This window comes from Sturnus vulgaris, chromosome 8, assembly GCF_052056855.1.
Source record: "Sturnus vulgaris isolate bStuVul1 chromosome 8, bStuVul1.hap1, whole genome shotgun sequence".
NCBI lineage: Eukaryota > Metazoa > Chordata > Aves > Passeriformes > Sturnidae > Sturnus > Sturnus vulgaris.
In genome coordinates, this window is record NC_142250.1 from 1940734 (window position 1) to 1956419 (window position 15686).

Here is a 15686-nt window from a genome sequence, read left to right on the forward strand (position 1 = left end):
CCACTCTCATGTGTGCCAGAGGACCAAAACTGAGTTTGGCAGTGTCATGAGCCTGACTTGCATGGCCTTCCCATCACAAGGCTCTAACAGGGCTATCAGAGGCTGCCCTGCACTCACAGTGGTTATTAACAGCTGCTAATTGTGGGAGTACCTTAATTAACAAGCAGGGAGCTGGTGAAAGTGCATCAGCAAATGGGAGCAGACTGAGGATTAAGCTCAAAAGATGGTGCAATGTTTTTTTTTCTGGCTCTTCTTGTTAGGATTTACTGCATTTAAAAAAAAATAATTGTTGTTTATTTTTCTTCTCTCTTTCAGGTCCGCCTGTAAGTACCAAACCTCTATGGCTGTAGAAGCTGCTGGCACAGAGTCTGTGGGGCATGAACCCCCAGGCTCCTGTCTGTGGTGTGATGTGGTGTGGTGTGGTAGCCACCTTTGGAGTCCTGGCAGCCTGGGCTACCCCAAACAGCAAGTACTGCTCAGGGCTGGGTTGGGGTGGGATTGCTCTTGGCTGCAGCTCAGCCTCTGATGAGGGGCTGGAGGGAGCACAGGGATGGGGCCATGGCAGAGTCACATGGAGATCTGTGTGTCACCCTCGGAGGGGGAGCTGGAGGGAGCACAGGGATGGGGCCATGTCAGAGTCACCTGGAGCAGAGATCTGTGTGTCACCAGCTCTGGGGGACCCAGCTCTATGCGCTTCACATGCATGGGATGCCACGTGCTGAATGAGATGGCTTTGCAGAAAAGGGAAAGATAGATGACAAACACATGGCAGGGGCTGAGCTGGAGGGACTTGCTCCCTGCTACTCACTCAGGCTGGCTGAGCTGCTGGGCCTTCAAGTATAGCTGTGCAACTATCAATTTCAGAGGAAAAATTGTGTTGACAGCTTCCTTTTCAAATGTTAGCTAATGTAAAACCTCAGCGCAGACAATTTGGGCTTCAGAAAAATAGCTAGGTTATTGCAGAAATTTTCTTGCAGCTATTAGGAGACCCACAGTGAACCAGGAGCAGCAATGCAAGGACTGAATCCTGAAGCTCTCAGGATTATAAAGAAACGCTGCATTGTCTCTAGCATGCTCCTTTCAGAGGAAATGGTTTATATCTGTGTTACAATAGAGGGACTATTCAGGGTTTCTGTGGAGGAACGTGAGAAGTTAAACATACGGTAGTCATCTTTTGTCTGTTCACGCAGAAAAGTCTTAAACAGTTTGCAGATGACGTTCTGAGTAGTAGTTGCTGCACAACCTATTTTCTTTCCCCTTTCATCAGGCTGAAATGCTATAGACTGAACTCCCACAGATATATGAGCACAGACCTATTTAATGACAGCAATCTTCCAAAAAGTTGCACCTCCTAGGCCAAAAGGTCTGAAAGCATTTCACAGCTGGAAACCCTGATCCACACAAACTTCAGCGATAGCTTATCCCAGGGGGCTTTCAGTGGATGTATTTCAGCATTAGCCGTGGCTTTTTGGGAGGACAGCACCTCTCTGCAGGCAGCTGCAGCTGGCTCCTCTACCACTTCAGAATGGGCAGCCCACATGTTAGCACCGAAGGGATGGGATGGGCACAAAATCGGTAGTGGTACTGGCATTTCTACCGTTGCTGTGAGAAATTAGAGAGAAATCACTAGATAAACACAGGGGTCTTCTAGAGAGCAGCCAGTGCCTTTGTGGGGTGAGGAAGGTGCATGCTCCAGGCTTCCTCTGCAGCCATAAGGGTTGGAAACCTAATATTGTAATGAGAGATTGAAGCCTGGCAGAAGCACATGGGACCACCAGAGAAGTGCTGACATTGTATGCTACCGTATCCTGGCTTATTGCGACCCCCTGAACCTGCCTCCTCTGCAAGCAGACTTCTGGGGCAGGCTGTGAGGAGTGCTACAGCCAATGGAAATAACAAGAGGAAGTTGGGCAGACTGAGTGTTCTTAGCCAAAGTGGAATTTGTCTTGGACTAGTAGGACCCTCATCTCATTCAGGACCTCTTGGGGTTCTGGTCAGCCGGCGAGCGAGATGGGCTCAGCCACTGTGAGCAAAAGTGACTCCTGCATGGCACTGTAGGAAATATTCCCTCCACCCCTCCATATTTCTTGTGATTGGAAATGGTTTAATGAGCAACAACCTGAGCTCCTGCCTGCCTGGCTGTCATTGTTCTGGATAGTGACCCCAAAGCAATGACCACCCCATATCTCTCTCCCGTTTTTGTTTCCCAGCTTGCAAAAGAGACAGCACAATGCGTGACAGGGCTTAGCTCCCAGTGCTGGTGTTGGCTTGAGTGTGGAGATGGGCAGAAATACTCATTAGAAATGCACTGAGCCCTGCTTCCAGTGTAGGACAACAAGGACAAAAGCCAGGGAAATGGATGAGCAACACCACAGCTGCAAAAGGGAACTTCATGTTCTTTTCTTGCCCAACCAAAACTTCCACCCTTATTCCTGAAGTCAGTCAAGGCTTTGGTGAAGGCAAGGGCAACCCGCAGTCATGTAAGATATTTGATGAGATGGGGACTAAAAGGGGCGAAGGAAGGAAGTGATGAAATCGTGCAATAGTCCTTTTGCTGTCTGGACCACATCCGAAGCAAACGATCCTCTCACGGACATTTTCTCTCCCATTTCTGATCATGCAACATTTCTGTGGCAACTGCAGCAATTCCATACATGAAAAAATAATATTTAGCAGATGGAAGCTAAGGAAGAAAGTCAAAGCCCTGTAATTAGCTTGTTCTCCGTGGACTTGCAGATACCTTCAGAGCTCGTGTGGAGAGCTGTGGGTAGAGTCGTGCCAAAAGGAGAGAAAACTTCACAAGCAGGAGATTAGGAAACCAAAGCAATCAGAGCTGATGGTCAAGGAGCTGGAGTTTGTTTAACCATTCTGTTTCCTAAACCATTCCATGTGATCCCATGTCTTCATCAAGCCCTCCCTTCAGAGTTTGAGATTTTTTGCTGTTTCGGTGTATTTTGTTCCAGGGCCTCACAGGAAGGCCCCAGCTCCTGGTAAATACTTCATTATTTCTGTTTCATCCCCTCATTCTTTCTGTCTGGCAGTACTTTGATCAGGAGGCCCCCAGCCTTCATCAGGTGGTAGAAAGTAGACTTGTATAAAAAATATGACATGGAATAGAATATTGCATAAGACATGGCCCAAACAGAGCAGGCACCACAGGAGCTTTGTAGGTTCAAACTTAAAGGGTAGCATAATCCTCATGGATTCTCCTTTACTTTTGAAGATGTCTTTGAGGGTCTGGTTGAAGAGGAAAGATGTTCAGTGTTCTAGGTGATGAGATTTGCTAGTTGCAGCAGGATTTAGAAGGCCTAAGTCACCTTGGGACGAATGTAAATATCCATAACAACATCTGAGTTAGTCATGGCTGAGGAAGGAGCGTGGGTTTTGGAATTACAGCAGCGTGGTTTCCTGGTGATGGTTCCCTGCTCCCCAAGGCTGTGGCTCACCTGGAGACTGCACGAGCCACAACAGGCAATTTCCCAGTGAAGGAAATGTAAACTGTGCTGCTGGCTCTTCCCTGACTCAGGACAGAGGCTGCTGGTTGCCTTTCATGCACTTTTAACTCTGATGTGGGAGCTTCAGGCAGCTTTTCATGGCTTTGCAACCAACCTACATGGTATCATCCACCCACCAGTGCTCTTTGCTGGCTCCCTGTCACAGACAACCCTTCCTTATAAACATCTGGCATTTATTTGCTGTCCTGCCAGGAGCTCCCCCTTTGCTGCTATTGCTTGGAGGGGTGTAACTCTGCACAGTCACATACCAGACACGGTGCTGTCATGTACCACTGCAGGTACTCACAGCAGAGACCTGACACAGCTCAGCCCTGGCCTTGGGCTCCACAGCAGAGACAGAAGAAGCAAATTCAGCTTTTACCTCAAAAGCCATGAGTGAAATCAGCCTGGGCTCAGCTTTGGAGGGAAAGCAGCATTTAAGGGACTAAAAGCAGAGGAAAGCTCAGCATGATGTTTTCCAGCAGCCACAAAGTAATGCCAGGGCCAGATGGTGACACCGGGAGTTCCTCTCACTGCTGGCACACAGAGATAGGCAAGGCTGAGAACCCACCTAAAACCCTGGAAGAAAGCAGTTTCCCATAATCTATCCTCAACAAAACTTAAGATCAAGCAGCTGTTCAGGGTTTCATCCATCTGAAAGGGGTGCTTTTGCAAAGTGTATATGGCTCTTCAGTTTATCACAACATGTGCTGCGTGGAAAGGAATGCCCCCCACACCAAACAGCCCCCCACCAGCTCTGCAGAGGGAAGTGGCTGAACTTCCACCAGGGGATGGTTTGATCCCAAGCAATAATGTTTGAGTTTGGGATACACAGCCTCTGTGTACACGCGGAACAAACAGAGCTAAGTGCCTTCCCCTTCCAGAGATTAACGATTATGTTCACATGTGCTGGGACTCAACGTGTGGGGAGGCATGAAGAGGTGGCACCAGTGGGGCTGGTGTCTGCAGCTGCAGAAACCAGAAAACCAGGTTTGTGTCTACAGACACAGTCAGCCAGGGGCAGGAACATTCTGTTTTACATAAGGAAACCCCAAACATCGCTGGAAACAGAACTGAGGGATTATTATCACGTCATTTTTGCAAAATATAGAGCAAAAGCTACATGACTGCTGAAGCCACAATCATCAAGATCCTTTAGCAATGAGCTGCTGTCTTCCAGATCTGAACAGCCTTCACTTTTGGCGACCAGGAATGCAGAGGGGATAATTTATTTTTTTTTTTAATTGCATAGTACAATTTAGCTGTAAGAGGCAGCCAGCTGCCTTGTAGGTAAGTGGCTGAAGAAAATTGTCACTGGTCTTATGTTCATGTGTTTACGAGGCTCTGTCCAATGTCACCTGACCCAAAGTCATTCCCAAAACCACTGTTAGGATCACTCACTTGCTGACAATGCACTGGGAAGTATCTCAAAGAGGTAGAGGACACTGAAAACAGCTGCTCATATGTCTTCTTCCAGACATGCTTTTTCCTGTGTCAGCTTGTGTTCTCACATTTTTCTCTTGCTTCTGGACAAGACAGTATTTTCAAGTCTAAGAGAATTGTGTTTTAAAGTGATAACTCTATAAATAAAAAGCTAACACCCAGATGACTTTGGTCAAGAAAGAGAAAAACGTGACAGTTGGCCACTGCAGGAAGCCAACTCCCAGGACCTGGATTTTATGAAGTGCTGGAAATAGGGATTGTACTTTGTTTGACTGGAGACTCCTGTCTTCCTTTTGCTGCCTGAATTGCTGTATGCAATTTCTGTTGTGAGATGTGTGGGTTGGTCATGTGTGGAAATGGACTGGTGGCTCACACATTCTAAAGACAGGTTCGGGCACACTCAAACACACTCTGCTCTTTAACTTTCTCCCTCTCAAAATCCCTGGACACTTGCACCACAGTGTGAAGCTGCTGCTGTGGCTTAGTTCATTTGTGCTGTTTTATAACCTTGCTTTTGGCCTGTTACCAATTGCCTCTGATTTTTGCCTTACTTGCCAGGGAGACAAAGGTGCCATGGGAATCCCTGGGCGGCCGGTAAGTCAAACCACCTCTTCTGTGTGCCTCATCTTTCCCATTCTCTTCCAAACCCCCGGATTTGGGGCTGGGGGAGGGTGGCTTTCAGGATGACCCTTGTTAGTTCGAGCAAAACTACTTTTCCTGAGCCCCACATCACCCCTGGTCTCAGCAGGGTGACCAGCCCTGCCAGCCACACACATGCTGGGGAGGTGTTTCCATTCCACCTGCTGCACTCTCCAGGCCCTCCTCTGGTTCAGCATCCCCCTGTTTGGGTGTCTCCCGCTGCCACTCCGTGCCCCAGCTGGGCTTGCTAACCCTGGGTTTCCTAACACGCACCCCTGCTCGCCACTGGCAGCTGCTCCTTGCAAATAACTCTGCCCTGAGCAAAGGGGGCCATCCCCTGCCTGGCTGAGCGCTGCATTTTGGAGCTGCTCCTTGCTGGGGCATCCCGTGGTGAGGATGGGGAAGAGGCTGAGGCCACCTTGCTCGTGCCAGCCCCATAGGCAGGGTTGTGGGGTGGCAGAGCGTGCCTTTGCCGCTGACGCCTGTGTTTGTCTCTCTCTCCCTTTCTCTCTCTCCTCCCTGCACCCTCTTGCATGTGGCTCTGACGGCTGCCACTGACCCAGGGACTAAAAGGGCAATCTGGAGAGAAGGTGAGTCAGCCCCTTGTAGCCTGTGGCACCCCCAAACTGTCCCCTTCTAGGGCCAGCCCAAGCTTCCCCGTCACAGCTGTGGCCACTGCAGGCAGCTTTGGGCTTCCACACCCCTGGGCTGCCCCATCTTCCGTGTCAGTGCAAGTAGATTTCCCAAATTCCTTCCAGGCCACTCAGCCTCCAAAGATGCTGCGTTTCTTGTTTATGACAATTTACTAACAGCGTAAGAGCCAGTGGGCACATGCAGGGCTTCCCTCAAGGCTTCCTGGATTTTAACCCTTGGCTTTCTCCCCCTCTGGCAGCTCTGCTTGCCCCAGCCAAACTGCAGCTCCCCTCTACCTCCCAGGTCAGCCTGATGCCTGGTGCAGGTGGGAGCAAGGAATGAAAGTGGCATTTCTGACACAGTGGGACCTCTTCCTCCTGAGGAAGGCTGACGGTGTGGTTTAAGTCCGTGGGACACCATCTCACAGACTGTTTGCCACGCAGTGAGTTGTGATTTGTACCCACAAAGAAGTGCTGGTTTACAAATCCTACTACTGGCCCCTGTTTTGAAGTGTTTGGCATTTTAGTGTTGGTTTATTTTCCCCAGAGCTGTGAGTACCTCCCCAGTGTGAGAGCAGGGAAACTGAGGTGTTTGAATAACTGAATAAAGGGGTGTAGAAATTAAAAAATGTATGGATATTTACCTGACAAGGAGGGTCATCTATTCAGTACCATATTTACTCCTCTTCATAATAGATAGAGAGAAAAACACGACAAGGAAGGATAAAGTAGGGTAGAGATTCTCCCTCCCTGTGTTCACTCTTTGCTCAGTGGAGCCAAGCAACATTATCCAACAGACCAGAATTTCCCACCCGAAGCCATTCTGCTTTTTTCTCTGCATATCCTTGCATTTGTTTCTGGCCAAAGTATTCGTGAAGGGACAGCAGATAGATACAAACAAACAATGGGAAAAAAAAGCACTCCTAATTTCCCCTGCTTCCCCGAAGCCCTCCATGAGAGCCCCAAGTCTTTGGCAGTCCACAGCTTTGTTTTGCAGAGTGCTTTGCTTTCTTCCAGGCTGCTCGGTTTATGGGATGCTCCATCCCAAAGCTCCTCAGCCCTGGGCACTTCTGGAGCTGCCTCTCAGGAATACAGCACGTTTCCAAAGAGAGTGACATGTCCTGCCCACCACACGCTGTGGGTGGCTCGGGGTTGGACAGGCAGCTGTTTCCTTTTCCAGCAAGCACTTTGCTTTGTTTGCATCCACATCTCAGCTGAGTTGGAGAAGTACCCAAGCGAGGCATTTCTGGAGGCAACCAAATAAGCTGCCCGTTTCCCTGGAGCCCAGCACATCCCTCTTTTCCTTTCTTCTGCAGGACACAATCCTCCTGGAACTGGCAGGAAGGAAACAGAAAAAGTTTTAGGCCATCTTTCACACTTGCAATGGGGCAGAACCTCTGTTTTGCCAGAGAGTGTTTTATGTGTTTATACTTCTCCTTGCTGTGCAGCTTCTATTTCCTGGCACATCTGAGCAGCTCTCAAGGACATATTTTCTCCCAGAGTGTCAGGCAGGAGCTGGGAGAGGCCAGAACAGCAGCTGCCCCATAAGCCCTGAAGATCTCACACCTAAGGCACCCTCACTTTACCCCAGTCCTGACAGGAATATAGCTGTCTTTGTGTTTTCCCCTGCTATTCTCACCCCTTTTCCTGGGCTTTGTCTCTCTGCAGGGTGCTCCAGGAGAAGCTGGCATGTCTATCATCGGGCCCCGTGGTCCACCCGTAAGTGGCTTTTCTCTCTATTTTTGTCTGATGCAGGATGTGGGCAAGTTACTGGGAAAGACTTAGGAGGGGCTTTAAGACTCGGCATCAGCTGGAAAATGCAAAAACCCTGTATAATGTGGTTCCCATGCTGAGCCAGCCTTGGTTTTATACTGCTATTATATACTATATATAATGAAATTATAGCTCATATTCCAGAACAAACGAGGAAGCCTTCCCTTGGCAAGGAAACCAAATTCCTGCATTTATATTTCCCTTTTTGCAACAGGGCTGCTATCACTTTTGGACAAAATTTGCCCTTTGACTGGCTGATTTCAGCCTTTGGTTCAATCAGCAGGGAACAAGCCCCCTGATTTTTTACTGAAGAGGAGGATCAGAGCTAAGAGGAGCTCACAAAGACCAAGGGTAGCTCAGAGGTCTTTGTCCTGTACCCAAAATCTTGGAAGCTCTTTGTCAGCATGGTTACCACTTATCTGGCTGAGAAAAGGCAGGATTTTGCACTCTCTTCCAGTAAAAGCATCCCTACAAGGTGCAACGACAAAACTTTTGGGGTCATAAAAAAGGCCAGGATGAAGGGCTTATGTGCCCTGAATGCTGGGTGCTTAGGGCACTGTGGTTCAGCCACCAAGCCTCTGCTTTTGTGCCAGACCTCTCCACTCCATCCCTGCACAGCCTCCAGCGGAGATTTCCATGAAAAAAGACCTGGAGATTCAATTCTCTCCCTCCCAGTGGGCATTTCCGATTCTGATTAACCTGTGAAGAGCACTGTCCTTGACCTGCAGAGAGGATGGGCTGCTGGCAACCTTTGTCTCCCAGCAGAGGTCAAGTGAGAGAGACCCAGGCAGTTCGAACACTTGGCTACATCTGGCTTTCCAATTAACTTCCCAAAAGCCCCGTGACAAGTGTTTCTAATAAAAAACAGCTTTGCCGGTCCCCAGGCCCACCTGCCGGGGATGCTGGAGTTTGGGAAGCGACAGAACCAAAGCCCAGGACCCAAATGGGTCTCCCCAAGTGTTTTATGCCTGGCAGATGGTCCCTGGCCACGTGTCCAGGCAAGGAGGAAGGGCTGGCAAGTCTCTCAAGCCAAAGTCTGAGCAGGACCACCCTGCTCCACAAACAGCAGATTTTGGAGGGTAAGTGGCCCTGTTGCTTTTGCTGTTTCCCACAAGCTCTGGCTCTCGGCCTTGTGGACAGTGTGATTATAGTAATCAGAGAGAAGAGCCATCAGCTCCTGTCCATGTAGGTCCTGCAAAGGAGACAGTTTTCTTGAAGGACACGTGCCTGGGCTGCGGGACGATTTTGTCTGCTTTGGTGCTGTTTGGGAAAGTGCAGAACACACAGTGCCTTTGAAGCAGCAGAAAAATCCGATGGCAAGTGGTATCTAAAATGGGGTTTTGCCTACACCAGTCAAAGCCCTGAGGTGCCAACTCCACACTTTCTCCCTGCAAAGCTTACTGTGAAGATGATCCAGTTTCCTGGGGAGCTGGTGATAGGTCAAAAGGATGGCTGAGCACTGGAGACAAACACGGAAACCCTGGCCAAGGGGCCACTCTGGAAGATGTGGGATGACAAATAGTTTCCAGATTTTTGTTTGGAGGTGGAAGTTTTTGCTCGAGCTCAGAGCTGCTTCACTCCTGGCCAGAGAGGGACAGTGCGCCGATAGTGGCAGAAACAGACGGTCTCCATGATTTGGCAGCTCCCAGGATTACATACTTCATGCAATCAACATTTTAGAAAGGAGACAAGGAAAACCAGCCACCCAACAAAAACAGTCTCCTGGAATGGCTTGCTGCTGAACTGTTGTCTTGGCGTGATACCGTGCAAATCATTCTGCTGTCCTCCAAGGAGAGAGAGGCAACAGTCTGTAGTCTACAGAGGAAGCCAAACTGCACCACTTCCAGGCTTTTCTCCCCCATTCTTTTTTTAGCACTTTTTGTCAGGGAGGTGTCCAGCAGGGAACCAAAATTAATGAATTCTGGCTGGGCTCTTCTTGCTTCTTGCCTTTTCAGAAGCCAGCGGCGGACAGATCCTTTAATTTATAGCCTATCTTCCCTTCTGGTCACTGGCCAGCAGGGCCAGGTGGTTTTGTGTGTATCTTGCAAAGCAGAGCTGACCAAGTTCAACTTTGCAGAACTGAAGCAACAGCACAAAATGTGATTAGGTCCTGCTAGCATTGTGTACAAAACCAGAACTCTTCAGTGTGACGTGAGGGATTCTGTGCTGGGGGCATCCCTAAACCCTGCAAAGAGGTTTTGTCTGGGGCCATCCTGAGTCTCTGCTTTTTTTGGGAAACACGCTGCAAAATCCTAAAGTGAAGCAGCATCTTTCCTGGATACCAACAAAGCTACAATACCTGTGACCTGGGATGTTTTTGAGGAACTCTGAAAACTTAACAGCCAGGACGTGTTCTCTTTTTTTTTTTTGGTGTTCTTAAGTGGGGGATGAAGAAGCTGCCAAACCCATCCCAAGCCAGTGTTTGCTGTACCTGATCCCAAACTGGTAGCCACAACTAGCTAGCTAGGAAGGGGCAGGGGGAAAAGTGTTGGTGCTCATGTTCCTCTCATCACACACTCTAACTCCTTTTTGTCTTAGCTCTCAAAGGATTAAAACAAAACAAAACAACCAAAAAAAAAAAAAACCCAACAAAAAAAAAAATGGCAACAAAAACCAGAAGAGAAAAAAAAAATCCATCTCCAGAATTATTTGTGAGGAAAATGAATGAGCTGGGACATGAGATGAGAGGGGGAGGAGGAGGAGAGGGATGGTTCTATTTAGACACCAGTGACCTGCAAGGCTTGTCTTGCACAGAACAGCACCCTGCATTAAACATCTCAGGTTTATGGCAGCAAGAATTGCCATAAAATGAGCTCAGCCTCTGGAATATACTCCAAAAGCCTAACATATGGGCTAGGGACACCCATTTAATTAATGTAGAGACTTCAAGGAAACTGCTTGCAATCCAAACTGGAGCTGCTCCAGCATTTTCTTGGCCCTGTACAAATTGGAGTGGGGATGAGAGATTTCCCCTCCTTCCCAAGACACTTTCCCCTTGGAGGGGAATTGGGTATCTCTTCAGGGAGTTGTAGGATAATTGGTCAGAGGCTGGAGGAAAGGCTCTGTAGAGAGGACTTAAGATCCATCAAAATTCATTTCAGTTCCTCTAAACTGCTGTCTCTGTTTCATCCTTCCCAGGGCCAGCCTGGAACAAGAGGTTTTCCTGGATTCCCGGTAAGTGTAACTCTTAATTTATGAGGTACGGATGTGTGATATTACTAGGAAGCCTCATAAGTGCTTGCTGTGTCTCATCATTTCTTCCTGAAATCAATGACCTGATCTGATATCACTGGAAAAAGCAATTTTTTCTTCATTTGTTTTTCTGCTCCTTTTTTTTTTTTCTTTTAAATGATACTTAGGGAGGAAAAAAAAAAACCAAAAAAACCAAACCACACAACTCTGAAAGGAAATTAATTAAAAAACAAACAAAAAAAAGGGCCCAAGTGTTAAAATAACATAGTTAAAGCCAGATCTGTTTGGTAAAAGAAGAAATACCCCTATCCCAAACAAAGAAAACAACCCCTAGGTAGTGGGAATTCCAACTTTAATTGAGCTTTTAGGTGATATTCCAACAGCAGCAAGTGCCTGGGATCCAACTGCTTGTTGAAGGTCAGCTGGGGACTGTGGTGGCTGAACACCCTGGTCATGCCAGAGGGAAAGGACATAAGACATGAAGGGCAATTCTTCACCAGCACAGTTGCAAGGGAACAGAGATTTGCCCAGGAGAGGATAAAAAAAAATTTCATTCCAGTCCACCAGTTGCTGGCAGCACTCTCTGAAGCACTGAGGCTGCTGAAGAGCTCCACCAGTTGCTATTTATCCATATGCATTTATCCTGGACAGCTAGGAAGCCTGAGGCAAGCACCAGCACCCGCACACCCCTGCTCCGTGCCAGGCAGCTCAGCTGCTGCTCCAGGACCAGAGCAGGTCTGTGGGGAGGCTCTCAGGCCTGGAAAATGGGAGGAATTGGCAGCCCCCGAGCTGTGTGTGGCTCTGCCCACTGTGGAAAGGGGGGCTGTGAGCTGGAGCTGCCCCTGGGCTGAGGAGAAGCAGATCTCTGCAGGCACTCGTGGTCTTTGGCTTTTGGAGGAGCAGAAAACAAATGGACCCAGCTCATGAGAAAGTGCTGGGTGGGACAGCTCTGCAGAGCCTGTTTCTCATCACACAGAACCTTCAGCATGTGCTGAGCTGTATGTCACCTCTTCCCTGGGACGCTTTTATTGTTCCGTCATTTGCAGAAATTCCTCTTTCCCCAAAGGTGGGTGCCCTTTTAAATCAAAGTCTTGAGAAAACTGCTGATACTCCACGAGTTTACTGTAAAATTTTAAATTCTGAGGGTTTTTTTTTTTTGAAAACTGCCTATGAATCCCTCCTTGCTTCTATTCCTGGGTCCAGCATTGCTGCTGAAAAGTGCTGACAGTGAGCTGAAGCAGTCTGAAATCTGGGCTGGTACTCAGTGAGTCAGGGACCTGCCAGGACTGGGCAGGAGGGCAGGGAGTCACCTCAGGTCACCCCAACCCATGCAGTCTCGTGGCACATAGTGCTTCCTGGGGCACAGATGGACAGACACCCCGGGGAAAGCATTTCTCATCATTTTTCCTCTTTTGTTTCAGGGCCCTATTGGCTTGGATGGCAAACCGGTAAGCAGAGAACCTCTCCTGCCTCCTGCTAGGTGCCACTGTGCTGCCACACCGTGTGCTTTGAGGGGATTATGCTGCAATGTCATGCACATGCATGGATTAAAAGAAAATTAGGAGGCTGGCAGGCCAGGAAGATGCCACAGATGCCTTGGGGGAGATGCAGGAGTCAGGAGATTAAGGAAGGCAGAGTATGGCCTGTTCCTTTCTAGGTAAATCTATAAAATAGCAGTTCACAAGACTTAGCAAGCACTCCCACCCAGAATCAGACAGGCAGAGCAGATCCCCGAGGTATCAGCCCTCTGCCTTAGCCAGCAGCTTCCTCCTCTTTGCTGCTGTGCTGAAAAGAGCTGCAGCAGAGGAGGGGAGGATCCTAAGGAGCTCTGAGAGACCTCCATGCTGTCCTTAGAGATCTGCATTGGAAACCAAAGTTCCTCCCGTCCCTTGGAGAATTGGGCACAAACGAGCCACTTCTCCATGAACCCAGTGTGCATGAAACCCATAGCTCCATGTAGCAGCCACGTAGCCAGGTTCCCCAGCAGTGCTGGAATGGAGAAGGAGATGGTAGCACATTCCTCTGGCTTCTAATTTCCTGCAGCAGGACCCTGTTTTTGCCATGAGGAACTTCACCCCCAAGAGAGATGCAGCAGCACCTTTCTTGTGCTGCTCTGGGGACACACACTTCATTCAGCAGAAGCTGTTAAATCAACATCTTCTAGAGTCTGCAGTGGCCAAAGCTGATTTATGTTTCCTTTCTTGTGCAGGGCCATCCTGGACAGAAGGGAGAGATGGTAAAAATACATGTTTGTCTGCGGGTGGTGGGTTGGTTTGCAATGATGCTGTGCCTCAGCTGGAAATAAGCCCACGGGCAGGCCAGCAATGTCACCTCAGCTGATGCACTAGCTGCATCCCTAATCCTGTAACTTCATAATAGCAGTGCTGGGATGCATGTCTGTAATTTTTGCATTATGGCTATCACATTCAGCATGTCACAACAGCAACTCTCTAGTTACTCATGGGATGTGTTTTCCTTGCACTTAGCAATTATGTTCTTTAAATATATTCTGGGAGCTGACATTTTTTCGTGGTTGGCCTCACAGGACAAGTAAAAGTTGATGGAAAGATTTCTGAAAACCCATCTGGCAGCTTTCAACTTATCTGACAACAACCAAAAAAAGCATCTTTTTTGTATTAAATGCGGTTCCCTGCCCCGCCCCTTGAAGCTCTGTTTCATATGTGCATCATACTAAAATGCTTTTTGGTTGAAAATGATAAACTTAAGCTGCACTGTATGGAAGCCCAAATGCTGTCTTGTTCCTCTTGACATCTCTGATGATGAAATCCCAAACATGAGCATGTCAAGAGAGATGCTCTGTAGTCACCTTCGCTCTGCTGAAGTGTTGAATGTTTTCTTGTGCTAATTCTGTTTTTTTTTTGAGCCCGAGTGTCAGCAAAGCCCTCTGGCAAGCACATGTTGAAGATCCCCCCTCCCCACTCCCCTGTTGCACAATCCTAGCTCAGCCTTCAGTCCTGGCTGCCTCTGGTTCCATCCCAGAGCGTCGGCCGAGGAGACACGCTGTCAGCTGAGGTCCTGGGAACAATAAGGGTGTGTTTTCCTGATGATTTTTCCCCAGCTCCTTTTAATATTTCTCCCCCCCCCCACCCCGTGGTGCAGGCAGAGCATGTGTGCGTTTCACTCCTCCAAAGAGAGCCCGGATCTCTCTTGGGAATTTTCTTCACAATTATTTTTAAAAGCTCAGTTTTTCACCTACTCCATATGCTGTGTTTTTGTCACTGTAAATGGAAAGTCACCCCACGTTAAATTCTGTGTTTCTTTAAAGGGCGCTGCAGGTCCCAGGGGACAACCTGTAAGTATCTCATCCCTATCCCATCTCTTCCCCCTAATCCCCGTCCCTTTACATTCACTGAACTCCTTCATTTACCGAGACCTTTTCTGATCACTTTTCTTTTGTAGGGGCCCCCAGGACAAAAAGGAGAGAAGGTAATTTGAATGGGAGCCTTGTTAAAAATTAAAAGAGAGGAAGGGACGTGGTGGACTTGGTGCTGCTAGATGTGAGTGTGAGCGAGGTGTCCCAAGAGCAGAGGGCTCAGGGGATGGGGGACGGGAGGCAGGGTGTTTATCGGGTACAAATTGACAAAACTGCACCGAGTTTGATACAGCCACAACGATTTACACCTCCTGGATGTGACCCTGCGTGCCTATTTCAGCCGCCTCTGCTTGTGGTTTAAACTCTTTCCTTTTTAATCCCCTCCTTTCGCAGGGTCAGTGCGCAGAGTACCCGCACAGGGTAAGTCATTAGCGTTATTATCCTCTGTCCCGTGCCTTCCTGCATGTTAATCCTCCTGCGTTTGAATGGCTTTTTGTTGGAAGCAGAGATGGTTTCATTAGCAGGATGCGTCATCTGGGCCCCCAGGGCAGTGCTTGGCTGGTGGATGTGTTTCGCAGAAAAGCAGCAGATAAGGTTTTCCAGGAGGGATGCTGGCTCTCCGCTCTCTTCCTGCCCACCGGGGCTCACCCCTAGATAGCCGCTGTCAGTTCTGCTGCCTGGAGACCCTCCTGTGCTCTGTGCTGGAGAGGGGAAGGTCCTCACCCCAAAACCCGGTGAAACCCGGGGGTTCTGGAGGTGTAGAGGTCACCCAGCCACCCAGCCACCCAGCCTTGAGCTGCTGCACTGCCCCTGCTCTGGTTCTGTGGCCAGGAGCAGCGTGGGGAGTGAAGACCTGGGGAAAACCCTCTCATCATTCCCCCCTTTTCCTTCTCCCTCGTGCTGGTGTCATCCCTGCACAGACGCAAGGGGAAGGGCTGTGCTCCCTGCCTGAGGGTGACCCTGCACCCCCTGGTGCTCTGTCAGGTCCCCAGTGAGTTGGTCCCCAAGCCTGGTGGACTTTTCAGCCTGCAAGGAAGAGGCTGAGCAGGAGGGTTGATGCCAGCAGCTGTTTGATGAAAGCCAGGATGTTGCTCCACCTGCCCCTTCATCTTGGCCTGGCCAGCATGTGCCGCAGCCAAGAGTGGAGAGAGAACATCATGGGGTTTGAGGGGATTTAAC

At 49.0% G+C, this 15686-nt stretch overlaps 1 protein-coding gene across 8 annotated transcripts in view; it reads left to right on the plus strand.

Annotated features, from left to right (window-relative positions):
* The first annotated feature begins 305 nt into the window (after window positions 1–305).
* LOC106857331 (uncharacterized) overlaps window positions 306–15686 on the plus strand; it is a 54976-nt gene continuing 39595 nt past the window's right edge. For 7 of the 8 annotated variants that reach the window (XM_088168691.1, XM_088168698.1, XM_088168696.1 and 4 more), the window contains exons 1-10: window positions 306–323; window positions 5496–5531; window positions 6140–6166; window positions 7877–7927; window positions 11120–11155; window positions 12595–12621; window positions 13383–13409; window positions 14460–14486; window positions 14594–14620; window positions 14901–14927. In XM_088168691.1, the coding sequence (XP_088024817.1) occupies window positions 5511–5531; window positions 6140–6166; window positions 7877–7927; window positions 11120–11155; window positions 12595–12621; window positions 13383–13409; window positions 14460–14486; window positions 14594–14620; window positions 14901–14927 (270 nt within the window). In that variant the 5' untranslated portion in view covers window positions 306–323; window positions 5496–5510. Of the gene's footprint in view, window positions 324–5495; window positions 5532–6139; window positions 6167–7876; window positions 7928–11119; window positions 11156–12594; window positions 12622–13382; window positions 13410–14459; window positions 14487–14593; window positions 14621–14900; window positions 14928–15686 lie in introns of those variants that run through there. The other variant, XM_088168692.1, reaches the window with a different exon arrangement.